We start from the raw sequence: 14,614 nt of genomic DNA, 5'->3' as shown, positions 1-14,614 counted from the left end.
GTGTAAATCTCTTTTTCTCCCGAAACTTGTAAGTAATGACACAGGGGCATAGGGATTAAAATATTACTGGCTCTCCCACGCCGCTCTACGTGCTGTCTCCGAGAAAGTGATGTTCAACGTTTTATCGATAACATATTGATAAAACAGAATTTATTAGTACTTTATAACCAACTTCTAAAGGAGGAGGTTCTCAATTCGATTTTTTTTAATGTATGTTACCCCAGAACTTGTGACTGGATGGACCGATTTCGACGATTTTTATTTTAATCGAAAGGTAATTATGTAATGTTGTTTAATTTAAATTTCATTGCAACTTAACGAATAATTTCTGAGTTATATCCAATAATGGGTATTTACTTGACTATTTTTTCGTTGACTTGCGTTGTATTATACCGCAATCTTTTTACTGGATTAACGATTTTGATGATTTTTATATATGTCAAATTAGATGACTCGTTAGCATTTTCAAAAACGGCAGAACCGTTGGCCTTTGGTAGGCCTACGGTTCTGCTAGTACTATCCATAACGTTAAATGAAAAGCGAAAGCCAAATGGAAAATCAAGATTTAATTATAACACGGATTTAACTATAAAGGATAATATGTTTTGTGGGTATATTACACTTTACTTTTTACACTACCGTCACAAAGAAAAAACAAAATAATAAAAATAATCTAAAACACTAAATCGGTGATTGCTTAAATTTCACTTTAAACTAAAACTTTAAATGTCTCAAAATATACGACAGAAAATGGACAGAGTTTCCACTACTTAACAATGGCTATCGTTCGCTCGCTAATACCAAAAAGGAATCTGCCTCTTTACCGATCCAAATACGCTTACGTCAACTCGATTTCCCGCCAATGCACATTGCATCAAGATATTGTCATACTGCATTCCTATTGGTCGAGGGAGTACACGCATTAGGATCGTTACAATATTAAATTAAGTTATTAAACAAATAAATCAAAGTAGAAATGCATACAAATGACTTCTAAAATTACAATAATAATTTCACGTTAATCATTCAGCAATTTAAACAGCGAAAGCATTACATAAAAATAAATAGTAACTAAACAGGTACTTACTTCAAGGAGTTACAAAACAGATAATCAATTCACTAAGATGCCGTTCATTAATTAAAAACATTTAAACATTAAATCTTAACTTAATAATTTGAAAACAATTTTATAATTTTAATCAAAGATTGTCTATTTGAAGTCCGATTAGCGACCGCGGCGACATCTACTTGAAGTCCGATTAGCGTCCGCGGCGACACGGCCATTCTGCGAGCGATGCGTGCCCTGCAGCGCTTTGATTTCTGATTCAAATCTGTAGACAGAAATAAGTTTTGAGGCTTGGCACTGCCATAATAGACCTACATGCCTATGCATTGAAACATACAGGCAGTATTTTGCAATAAGGAATTTCTTTTGATTAAAGACTTTCATTTCAACAATTTAATTATCATTGAAGTAAAAATAACGTAAAAGAATATAAATATAATGTTGTATACACATAGCTCATTGGAAGATCTTATGATTAAAATACCACACGATAAAATAAGAACGTTAGTACGTATAACATTTATTTAACTGTTAGTGTAAGTAGTAATCCAGTCCAGTAAATAAATTTTTAATTTGGCTGTACATTTCTTATGAAGACAGCAAATAGTTTGTAATGCTCACACTGCTCATACTTTTCATATGAAAACAGTTATAGCAAATAAACTGTAGCTCTCACACTGCTCATAATTTTCATATGAAAACAGTTATAGCAAATAAATTGTAGCTCTCACACTGCTCATAATTTTCATATGAAAACAGTTATAGTAGCCTCAAGGTTAGGATGTGAGGGGGACAGGTCCACGAAGCAGGCTCTAAGGGAAGGAATAGTGAATGTGACTTAGGAAGGTCGATGCTGTGCTCTGGGCGGTCCTGAGCGCCGTGGTACACAGAGGAATTTTTATTCTTATCGGATATGGATAAACTATTGCACGGTTTTGTCCGTGAATAGAGTTGTTATTGTAAATAGATTGGTCGTTGATCGGCTCTATGCGTCAACGTACATCTTAATTTATTTAATTATCATTTATTTATTATTCTTGATATTTTAGTCATAGTCTTAGTTAATATAAGAGAGTCAATAGTCATTGTCAATATCAAACTTGTGTTGAGATTACTAAAATTACTTTCTGATGTGATACGAGCAATTGAAAATTTAGGAAATATAGTACGTGTACGCTCACCCGGCTTAGTATCCAGAGTCGTTGGCTTGAGGCCATCATTACTATGATGTCTGCTCAGTAGCAGTGTCGTGCGTTGTTATAGCGACACCCGATGGTCCAGACTCATCGCGGTCGTCTGGTGGCGACACGGCTGCAGCAGGGGCTGTGCAAGGTTTCGGCGCACGTCGTAGCTGATCGTGGGCGACCTTGCGTGGCCGGCCGTGGTGACCGATGACTTTCTTCACTAGGTACCTGTCGTTCTCCAGTACTCTGTAAACTTCAAAAGGTTCGCTAAATCGAAGATCTAACGAAGACTGATTTCTAGGATTATTTTTAACTAAAACAAAATCTCCTCGTTGATAACGATGTATTTGTGCTCGCCCTCTGTCGAACCTCGCTTTGTCTTTAGTAGCCGCCTCGGTCATCCGTCTCTGTATATGTATTTGTAACGCTTCAATATCTATAGAAGCATTATCGTAATTGACTAGGTTCAGTAGTTCGGCCGGTACACAGTTTTGCCGGCGCGTAAGAAGTGTTAATGGAGCTGTACCTGTCGTACTATGTTTAGTGCAGTTAAATGCCAGCTGTAAGCCATCTAGTGCTGTGTGCCACTCTGGAGTCTCGTAGTTTTTTATCATGACTAGACCATTTTTTAATGTGGCCATCACTCGTTCCACTTGGCCGTTAGCTCTGCTTACGCCCGGCGCTATAACGTGAAGGTAGACACCAAAGCTATCGCAATACCTCTTATACTCACCAAGGAATTCGCGTCCACCATCCACAATGATTTGCCGAGGAGCTCCAAATAGATGTACGACTTGTTTCAAAGCAGCCAGTGTACTGTGTTGACTTTTGTCATTGGTATAACGTAGTAATACATACTTGGAGTAAGCGTCAATTGTCACGATGACATATTCCTGATCATCTCCAGTACCGAGCTTACCAGTGATGTCCATGTGTATAACTTCAAACGCCACCGTTGGTTTTAAAATCGGATGTAGTGTTACCTGTGTGGCTCCTGATGTCTGCTTTGACGATCTACATACGACGCAGTTATCCACAAAGTCTCGAACAATAGTACTCATCTTATCGAAATAGTATGTATCCCTTATTTTGTGGAGGGTCTTCTCCCAGCCTGGATGTTTGAGAGCAGTATGGTATGTGTTGATTAAGCTCCACTGAAATGACTTAGGCACAACAATTAAATGTTGCGTACCGAGAATTGGATCACTCCTCTTAAACTTAAGAACGTTACCGTCAAGTAAGTATGTCTCAAGATTTTCACCACTGAGAAGAGAGTCTATAATAGGACGAAGCTGGGTATCGCGACGTTGTTCAATATTGATCCAATCTGCATTTCTGGTCATGACATTGACAGTCATAGGTCTTGGATTTCTGCTAAAAAAATCGGCGTGCTGCATACGTTCGCCTTTCCTATATTCAATATCGAATTCGAAATTCTGAAGGTATGCCCACCACCTATGTATGCGAGGTAGAAGGTCTTGTTTATGCTTCGAAGCCTTTAACGCGTTGCAGTCGGTGATCACCGTGAACTTGCGCCCATAAAGAAAATGCCGAAAGTGCTTGACTGCACGCACGACAGCTAACGTCTCGAGCTCGTATGAGTGATACCTACTTTCGGTATCTGTGGTACGCATGCTGAAGTATGCAATTACGTGCTGACGACCATTGATGATCTGGATTAGTATGGCCCCAAAGCCAAGGCTGCTCGCATCGGTAAATAACTCAATAGGTTTACCTTCTTGAAATATGGTGAGTACTGGCGCAGAAGTTAAATGTTGGATTACCTTTTGACGCGCCTCTTCGTGGATATGGCTCCATTGCCATTTAGCACCCTTCTTAGTTAAGCTGTACAAGGGAATCATGGTTCGTGCAAAGTCTGGTATGAACCGTCGAAAATAACCTGCTAAGCCATTAAGTTGACGAACTTGTTTAACCGTACTGGGAATGGGAGCTTTCACTAGAGCTTCAACTTTTCTGGGGCTAGGACGAACTTGTCCGTCTTCTATTACATTACCAAGATATTCGATTGATTGCTTAAAGAAGAGACATTTCTCAATATTAATTGAGAATCCAGAGTCACGTAGAGCAATCAATATTCTCTCTAAATATGAAAGGCCATTTGAAAAATTACGACACTTGCTGATAACATCGTCAATGTAAACTTGAGCTATACTATCAGTGTTATCACAATTGGCGCTGCCAGGATTTAAAAGATTGCCTAACGCACGGTTGATACACCTCTGATATACGGCTGGTGCATTGCAAAGTCCGAAAGGCATAGTGAGATATTCGAACAAGCCGTCCGGAGTAATGAAAGCAGTTTTTTCGACAGAGGAAGCCGAAACTGGGATCTGATGAAAGCCAGACGCCATATCAAGCGTTGTAAAAAACATTCCCCCCGCCAATTGGTTAATCTGATCTTCAATTAACGGGAGAGGGTAGTGATCGCGCACCGTATTTGCATTCAATTCACGATAATCTACACACATACGATCATTACCGTCTTTCTTTTTTACTAGTATGATCGGGCTCGCATATGGGGATTTACTTTCTCGGACTATGTTATTTTCAATCAATTCATTGACGATCTGCTTCACCTTTTCACGCTCTACAAGACTTAACCTATAAGGCCTACGTTCGACATATTTATTTGGATTTTTCAATCGTATCTCTAATTCACCTGTATTTACGCGCGATTTTGAATAGCCTCTAGTGAATAGATACGCAAAGCTGTTAAGTAAACTTAATAATTGTTTTATTTCGGTTTCATCGGTTAGATCGTGATTCAGATTTTCAAATAGTGGACTATTATTTCTCAATTGCATAATACGATTCTGAATTACTAAATTCGCGTGGTTTCGAGTAACTATAACACCTAAACCAGTTTCGGATAACAAATTTGCACCAATAAGTATGTCTGACGTCATTTCTTCGTCTGATAAAACGTGAAATAATATTTCTACATTATAATTATCGATAACACAGATTGCAAGCAAAGTACTCATCGAGAGAACAGGAATTGAGCCTATTCCTTGTAAGCAATTAACTACTTTACTTCTACGTCCCGGTAATTTATCAGCAATAGACTCGCGCATTAAAGAGCACTCTGCGCCACTGTCGAAAACGGCGTTTAATATTATGTCACCGATTGAGACCTTCATTGTATTAAGATTGGATCTATTATTATTCACAGAGTTAATTTTTGAGTTAATCTCTCTTTCACGACGAAAGCACGTTTCAAAAGTATGACCGGGTTTAGAACAAAATGTACAGAATTTACTATTGATAGTAGACTTAGCTGGTGTCATTGATGATGTAGACGCAGTGACTGATTCACTATTACCCAAATTAACTACCGAAACTCTATTACGACAGTTACTTATGTCATGACCGTTCCTTTTACAAAATTCACAATAAGAATTATTGCGATTATTAAGAGAAAATTTGAAACGTTTATTTGGAGGTTGATTAAATGTATTATTCGATTGGTTGGAGCGTTTAGCACGAATAGATGAGGCGACAGAAATCAGTTCAGGTACCGAAGTAGCACGGACATTCATTAAATCGATTCTTAAATGTTCGTCACTTACCGTTCCGATGACTGCTTCGACAGCGTCGTTATCGCCGAGTTTGTCTTTGGTAATGCGTCGCCATAGAAGCCACGATTGGGTCAGGAACTCTGCTATATTTTTAGAAGAATTATAAACATGCTCTCTAAATCTTACTATATCTCTTGAGTAACGGTTTTCGGGTTCGAAGGTAGTGATAATAGTTTGGCGAAGCTCCTCCCAAGTAGATGTAGTGACTAACCAGTTGTCAGCCCACATTTTAGCACGACCCATTAGTAAGCTAGTTACTTTCATACGGATATCATAATCATTAAGTTGATAATTAAGTTTAGCCATAGAAATATGATTGCACCACTCACGTACACCAACACTACCATCCGGGTCGTAGGTGGGCAGGAATACGTCGGTTATCTTCACCTTGTCCGATGGTTGTCGTAGCAGTCGCTCGCTCATGCTCTGCATCATAGTTACCATGTTCGCGAAGAACTCGGACGGGATAGCACTCGTTTGTGGTGATTGCAGCGGTATCACAGTGGCAGCATGGCTTGACGCAGGAACACTCGGATCGGAACCATCAACACGTGTTACCACACGCTCCTTGTCTACACAGCCAGGATCTGAAACACACTGAGCGGTAGAAAGGGATCGCTGGAGCGATCCCACTTCTGATGTCAAATTAGATGACTCGTTAGCATTTTCAAAAACGGCAGAACCGTTGGCCTTTGGTAGGCCTACGGTTCTGCTAGTACTATCCATAACGTTAAATGAAAAGCGAAAGCCAAATGGAAAATCAAGATTTAATTATAACACGGATTTAACTATAAAGGATAATATGTTTTGTGGGTATATTACACTTTACTTTTTACACTACCGTCACAAAGAAAAAACAAAATAATAAAAATAATCTAAAACACTAAATCGGTGATTGCTTAAATTTCACTTTAAACTAAAACTTTAAATGTCTCAAAATATACGACAGAAAATGGACAGAGTTTCCACTACTTAACAATGGCTATCGTTCGCTCGCTAATACCAAAAAGGAATCTGCCTCTTTACCGATCCAAATACGCTTACGTCAACTCGATTTCCCGCCAATGCACATTGCATCAAGATATTGTCATACTGCATTCCTATTGGTCGAGGGAGTACACGCATTAGGATCGTTACAATATTAAATTAAGTTATTAAACAAATAAATCAAAGTAGAAATGCATACAAATGACTTCTAAAATTACAATAATAATTTCACGTTAATCATTCAGCAATTTAAACAGCGAAAGCATTACATAAAAATAAATAGTAACTAAACAGGTACTTACTTCAAGGAGTTACAAAACAGATAATCAATTCACTAAGATGCCGTTCATTAATTAAAAACATTTAAACATTAAATCTTAACTTAATAATTTGAAAACAATTTTATAATTTTAATCAAAGATTGTCTATTTGAAGTCCGATTAGCGACCGCGGCGACATCTACTTGAAGTCCGATTAGCGTCCGCGGCGACATATATAATACTTGTTTTGCGGTAGCTTTTTTTGAATACTCTTTGATAACGCGTATTTATTGATTATTTTTTCGTCTGCTTACGTTATGTTACTAGTCGATGTAATTTTAGTTGTTTTTTTTTTGTTTGCGAACAAACACAATTATTTTTATTAAAATTGAAAAGAAATATAGTATGCTATTCAAATTAAATATTTAACTTACAAAAAAAACTGTCAATTCAAATTTTCTCCTTACATCATTTCACATTACTACGCTGTTACCTTTTGCCTAAATTAGATCCTTTTTTTATTCATCAAAAAAAAAAATACTGGAATATTTAATAAAAACATCAAAACGTGTATGTTTCATATGTTTCATTAAAGTTATACAAATTAACAATTGATTCAATTGAAACATCTAATAATACTAAAAGGTTTGTATTTTTTTATAATGTAATTTTTATCGATACTACATTATCGATAACCGCCCATCACTACCTCACTATGGTGTGCGCTCAGCAGAACGACAAGATTTAGTGTGCTATTAAGCGCGGTGCACAAATTGTGACCATATTATATAAACTTATAAGTTCTCTTAAATTTGCTCGGTTATTCCTAACCTAGCTTCCTTTTCTAACAATAGCACAGTATATGTTACTTTTAAAGTAAATATTTAAATTCTTGTCGCCTAAACTGTGTTTATAATGTTTAATTTTATTTTTAACAAAGTATAATAAAGTTTGTCAATTGTTAGTGTATGAAGTATGACGTTATTAAATTACCAAAGGTTTCCCAAGAAATCAAAGCTCTTCAAGAATCTAACAAAGAAAAGTAACCCTTTGTTCTATCCAAACTTTTTCACTAAATCGAAGTTTTTAAAATATCTTAATTTTCATCTATTTATATATATCTTATTATATCTCTTATTATCTACGTTTTGTAAACATGCGTCTTGGAAAACGCAGTGTGGGACGTCCTCCGGCCCGTTGGACCGACGATCTACGTAAGATTGCCGGTGTAGGCTGGATGAGGATTGCGGAAAACCGGGATGTCTGGCGCGAACTTGAGGATGCCTATGTTCAGCAGTGGACTGCAATAGGCTGAACTGATGAATGATGATTTAGTCAACATTACATAATTTTGAACATAACAATGTAAAGGTTTACAATTTAATATGTATAAAATAAATTATAACTATATGCACTGCAATTATGTTCTTTATTTAAACATATTTGTCCACAGATGAGAACAGAGACTTCAACAGCCATTCAGAAGATGACGTCAAAAGACAAAGGAGTCACTACAACGGTGACCAGATCTATTCTAATGTAAGTAAATTTGACATTTCAATAAATCCTTAACTAAATCAAAAAAAAAAAAAAATTCTTTTCTTTATTTGGGAGAAAGTTAACCAAATATTTATTTTACTAATCTATCTCAAAGAAAACTTAAAAACCTGGCAAAAGTCAGAAAATTTAACGAAAGATCGTACCCATGCCTTTTTACGTAAATTCACCAAGTAAGGGAAGATTCATTAAACATTTTAATAATAATCAATCTTTTTCAAAGCAAAACTCAGAAACAAAAAACTAAAATATCAAGAAAATTTATGGACAAAACATCATATTTTTATATCTGAAAGTTTGCATACCTTGTAAAAAACTATAAATTCCTAAAAAGGGGAAAAAAAATAAAAAAAATCAATATCTAATCCTATATTTCGTTTCAGCTCTGGTCATCATCAAAATGGAGTCTAAAGGACGAATACAAGCTGTTATCAGAGCTGGGTGGAGGCACTGGGTACTATGGAGAACTGTTTGATGCGCCTTACGAACATCCTGCCCATCACTACACACCTCATTCTGGTGAGCTATATTATTACTAATTTTAAACAATCTCTTATTTTAGTTTCCTAAAAAAAACAAGATGGGCTTGTCAACAGTTGTAGATAAAATTTATCCTAATTTATTTTAAGTTACGCATACTACTTTAGCAGTAGATTTTTTTTATTTTTATATCACTAGTTCGGCAAACAAGAGTACGGCTCACCTGGTGGTAAGAGATTACTGTAGTTTATATAGACGCCTGCAACACCAGAAGCATCGCAAGCGCGTTACCGATCCTATACCCAATCCCCCCAGGAGCTCTGGTCACCTTACTCACCAACAGGAGGTAGAATGTAGAATAAGCTATCAGAAACTTTTTCTCTTAAAGTAATAAACTAAAACTCTTAGATTCAGAATTGCGAATAGAAGTATGCAATAAACACAACAAAATTCTACGATGAAAAGGAATAATAATAAAAAAAGCTGATATCTAAAATCTGTTGGATACCATCGTCTGTCAAATAGCGTTATCCATACCCGGTGAAATCGGCCTTAACAATCAAGACAAATCATGAATACAGGAAAGAGTAATAATTCATTTAAACCAAAATATCGAGTAAATAAAACACCTGAAAAATGTCTCAAATAATATCAAAAGTGCTTTAGAAGCATATTTGCTTCTGTTTGACTCATCTTTACAAATAAATGGAGAGTCAGTTTTTTGTTCGGTTATACTGCAAAAACTACTGAACCGATCGGAATAATACTTATACCATAAGACGCAGCGTGTTTCGGAGAAGGTTTTGGTGTATGATATGTTGGTGATTACTTATAGTATAAAAAAATATATGGACGGATAGAAGTCGCTAGTATTTTATATACGGCTTAGAAATTCCATGTTGTAGGTATATGTGGTTTATTTTATTCCTTTTCGCTTATTTCAGTTCTGTATTATGTGACCTGTATAAAAATGTTAATAAATACTAATATTTTATTGATCATTCATTAATATTAAGGATATATACCTAAATTTAAACATATTTAAGACGTATAAAAGAGATCAACAACTATCCACCAAATAAAAATCATATTGGTAGACAATTAATCTTTTTCCAGCTTGTTCAATATACCAAGTGAAACTTGGAAAAAGACTTACATGCCTCTAAAAATCACCGACTACATTGTTAGAGAATATTTCTTTAGTCTTTTCAATATGCCAATCTAACCTAACAGACTCAGACGAACCCGGAATAAGACGTTACTAAACATTGACCTTCAAATGTCGGTTAGCCACAAATTCACGCAGGCATCCAGGAACAGTTAAATCCACAGCTTGTCACCGCAGCCTTTCAGTGCGTGACTAATCATTTATGGTGAAACCCCGTGTCACGACCTTGATTGTTTACTGATGGATTGTTTTGACATTGATTATTTCTTTTTTTCTTTGTGCAAGGAGGTTCGATTGGCATTGTCGGAAGGGTATTAAGGCAGGTCCACGTTATAACTTTATACAAGCATCACTCATTAAAAAAATGTCTTATCCATATTTTTAGAAATTTCCAGACAAGTTTCAATTTTTTCTCCTCGGTCTAAATCAGTTCTGTTTTTAAACGATATTTTATGTTCTTATACCTACAATGTCTGCAAAATACTTAAATATTAATTTTAATGATTATTTTTAACAATCCACTCATAAATATTGGCATAATCCCCTTCATTCTCAATAAACGGCTCAGTATATTATTTTATAGTACAAAAAAAAAAAAAATAGATCGACTGCCTTCTTTAAAAGATTCAGATAATTCTTTAGTAACTGGATACTTTTTCTATCGAAAAAAAATTGTTAAACTTAAAAATATAGTTTCTGTTATGATCAAAAAGTTCTCCACTGTCTACTGTTGTTTAGAAGAACATTGAGTCCAATGACCTCCACCAGCCTCCACCAACCCTATAAACAAAATCAAAGCTACATTGGTACAGAGTTACAGAGATCTCAGAGCGGATATGATCACAATGGTATAAAATGTCATCTCGACCACATCCTTGTGTTCCCAGTAACACAAGACGCGTGCGCGGGTAACGTGAGCACCTGTCTAGTTGTGGGTCAACGACTTAACTCTGGTTGATTATGAATGAAGTTACAGAACAAAGGTTGTATGGAATAAAACACGTGGACGCAAATGATCAGAGGCTAATTTTCGCAGTTCATTTGTCTAGAAGATTACCATAATTGCTATTTGTCTAAAATGGCTACGTTTCCGCTCGCAGATTTTTTATTGTATCATTTAGTCTGTTCCTTTTTGAGGCATTAAAATATAGCCTAAGTCACTCAGTGATATTGCAGCCTTCTCCCGGTAAATATATTTTAAAATCGGTCCAGTAGATTTTGATTTATCCATTATGAATTTTCAAAAATACAAATTTTTCTTTATAATATTAGTATAGATTATATAATTACTTAAGTATTCGATACTTCCAGTTACATTTATTTTTTAGTCTCAAGAAAACAAAATCATCTCAAAATTAAGTTTAATTTTTGATTCAAGTACCAACTAAGACAAGAATCTTAGGACATTAACATCTAATTATCAATTTAGTGTTTTAATAAATATGTCCATTTTTTGTGGCACTTAAAATGAATTTATTATTTCTTAAATAATAAATTATACCTCCGAGTCAGTAAACTCAATTATCTAATCTATCTTTTTATATTTATGAGGTATAATATACTTAAACTTTAACGTTATTAATCTTAACTCTTTATAAAGAACTCATAAATAGTTTTAAAAAGATCTGAAACGGCATAAAAATTCTTTTTGCTCTGATTGTCTGGTAATATTGTATTTTTCTAAGCATACCTGTATTAAAAAGCTTGTTACTAATTTTACTGTTTGTCATTGTTATTTTCACATATGTCTGACAGTCTTTATTAGCGAGAAGCAAAACAGACTTTTAGGGTCTCAAATTAACTATGACATTTGGATTCAAAGATTGAAAATAGAAATGTCTGGTTATATGTATATGGTTAGTGAAAAAAAAAATGGAAAATGCTATCTGTTGGATACCATAAAACATCAGATAACTTTAACAATAACTGGTCAAACAGGCTAATTGATAAGTTACCTGTATTGGCTGGATTTCGATATTGTGAATGAAAAAAACAAACAAGTTATGGGCACTATTTCTCATCTCAGGACTTGACCGCATTTTGCGGTCACGTCGATCGTATCCGCTATGAGTTTTATTCACGTTATCAATCACATGGGAACAAGTTCCGATTTCGATTCATTCATATTTTTTTCCATTCATTCAGTCTTTTTTTTTCGTTCATTGAGATTCTCATTCGTAATGAGTTTTCGGCTTCGATTTTTAAGATTGAGTCATTCGTCTTCATTTCACGGAACTTTATTTTTAAGTAGAATCTGTTATTGTAGGTAATTTAAACGCCGCAGATTTCGTATGATGGCTGTTTTGTTTTCGTGTTTTGTACATTTATAATATAACATCTACTTTCTAATATATGTAGTTTTGAAGTTATTTATTTAACGAATATTCAGAATTCATTGTAATCTAGTTCATAGTATTTAGTAAAATAAATGGTCTTAGAAGATATAAATAAATAGTTCGTTGTATAGCTTTTAGCGTTGTCAATTAGACGTAAATAATTTGGAAAATGACATGTGGATTTCTTAGAACATTTTTCAAAACTAGCAACACCCCGTGCTAATAATTCGCACTGAATGAGTAAAAAAATTACCGGCCGTCAATCATGTTGACGTTTTTTCAAAATTAAAGCCGTCATATATATAATTTAAATAATTAATTTACAAAAAAGAAAGCAATAATACATTTTTAGTTGTGGATGCCTGTAGAGCAAGCTATTATCTATAAAATGATATTTAATTTATGTGGAGTAATTTTTAGGTTTTTTTTTTTAAAAAAGGGAGGCAAATATCTTAACCTGATCGTATTAATATATACATATATATGATTAGATAGGCTGTCGACTGTCGTTTTTATTTTTTATTTTTTGCTTTTCTGTTTCTCGTCTTTGAATTACAATATTCTTTTCAATGTGTTCAATGTGTTCAATGTGTTAGCATTTTCTAATCGGCATCTCAAACTATCCTTTGATTTTTTGGTTACAACAATTAAAATTTTCACATAATATCCATACGAGTTGTCTCAGAAATCTATCTGTAATAATTAAAATCATTGATTGAAACCCGTAAATGAGTTACAAATGAACGAAAGTCAATCAGAGGCAATCGTAGGTTTGTCGCGTCGCCAGCGTTTTACAAATTGCAACGCATAGGCTACAATCGATTCCTCTCGCGAACCAATCTATTTTGTTGATCTTTTTTTTCAAGTTTGAATATAAATTGTTTTAGATGTATCAAATTTGTCTGTAACTGAAATAGGATTGGTGATTAGTTTTGTATACGATTGAATATAAAACGATTAGTTGGAAACATCTTGATCAAAATCTGGAGAAGTATGACTGCCACTACTTCATGCTTACAAAACTTAACTCGTCCTAAATACAAGACCTAAAAATTAAAATTCAACTTCGCTTCAGCCTGTGATATCCCACTGGTGGGTCTTTATCCCTCATTCCTCATGTAGGAGAAGGTTCAGAGCTTAATCCACCACGCTGGTCCAATGCGGGTTGGCGGATATATTCCTTACTATAAGTAACGATCGCTATCAGGTGTATACGATAACAACTGGGATCGACGGCTTAACGTGTTCTCCGAGGCATGGTGGGGAGACCCACAAGGACTTCACAAACACACAGACCACGGCAAACATCTGCATGGCCAATACAAATGTTTCTCATGTGCGGGGATCGAACCCGCAACCACCAGCGCAACAGCCACAAACCAGTTCTGTGTATATAAATCCAATTACAATAACAAATATAAATTTGAATAATCACATAGTTATTGTACGTTTAATCCTCTTGTTAACATAAAGAATTGATTTCAGCGACGAACGACTCCACAGGCTCGACGGCAGCCGGCGAACCACCCTCAGCCGCCGGCAGTCCGGACGCCGCCGCGTTAGTGGTACTGCAACCACCAGCACCGCCCTACCCGCCCTACGCGCATTACGATGGTGAGTGGTACATAATAGAAAACTAACCGTTAGAGCTTTTAAGTTGCTAAAGTTTCTACTACAGAACTATTATTATTCGTGCAGATTCATTATTTGTAAATTTCGCGCCGTTCATTCTGCTTTTTGTTTATGTTATAATTATTAGCTTTAACTTTCCTTTATATAAGTATATAATAAAACTAGCTGCTGCCCGCGACGTCGTCTGCGTGAACGCTATACAGCACCAAAAATACCTACGATTATACGTATTACGTATACCTTTTAAAATAACATTTATTTACCCGTTTCTTCTTTACATTTCATGTACAGAAAAATCTCATAGACTAGTTTAAAATTGTCTTGTCTACTTATATTAACTTAATT

General features: G+C 35.3%; 1 protein-coding gene across 1 annotated transcript in view; it reads left to right on the top strand.

Annotated features, from left to right (window-relative positions):
- Nucleotides 1-14,277, top strand: part of LOC123666466 (paired box protein Pax-5) — a 92,989-nt gene extending 78,712 nt beyond the window's left edge. Inside the window, exons 7-9 of the mRNA XM_045600557.1 lie at nucleotides 8,550-8,635; nucleotides 9,037-9,172; nucleotides 14,123-14,277. Of these exons, the coding sequence (XP_045456513.1) occupies nucleotides 8,550-8,635; nucleotides 9,037-9,172; nucleotides 14,123-14,277 (377 nt within the window). The remainder of the gene's footprint in view (nucleotides 1-8,549; nucleotides 8,636-9,036; nucleotides 9,173-14,122) is intronic.
- Nucleotides 14,278-14,614: the final 337 nt, after the last annotated feature.

The sequence above is a fragment of the Melitaea cinxia genome, chromosome 26 (assembly GCF_905220565.1).
Source record: "Melitaea cinxia chromosome 26, ilMelCinx1.1, whole genome shotgun sequence".
Lineage (NCBI taxonomy): Eukaryota > Metazoa > Arthropoda > Insecta > Lepidoptera > Nymphalidae > Melitaea > Melitaea cinxia.
The sequence above is the reverse complement of the archived record's forward strand: the minus strand, read 5'-3'. Positions and strand labels throughout refer to the sequence as shown.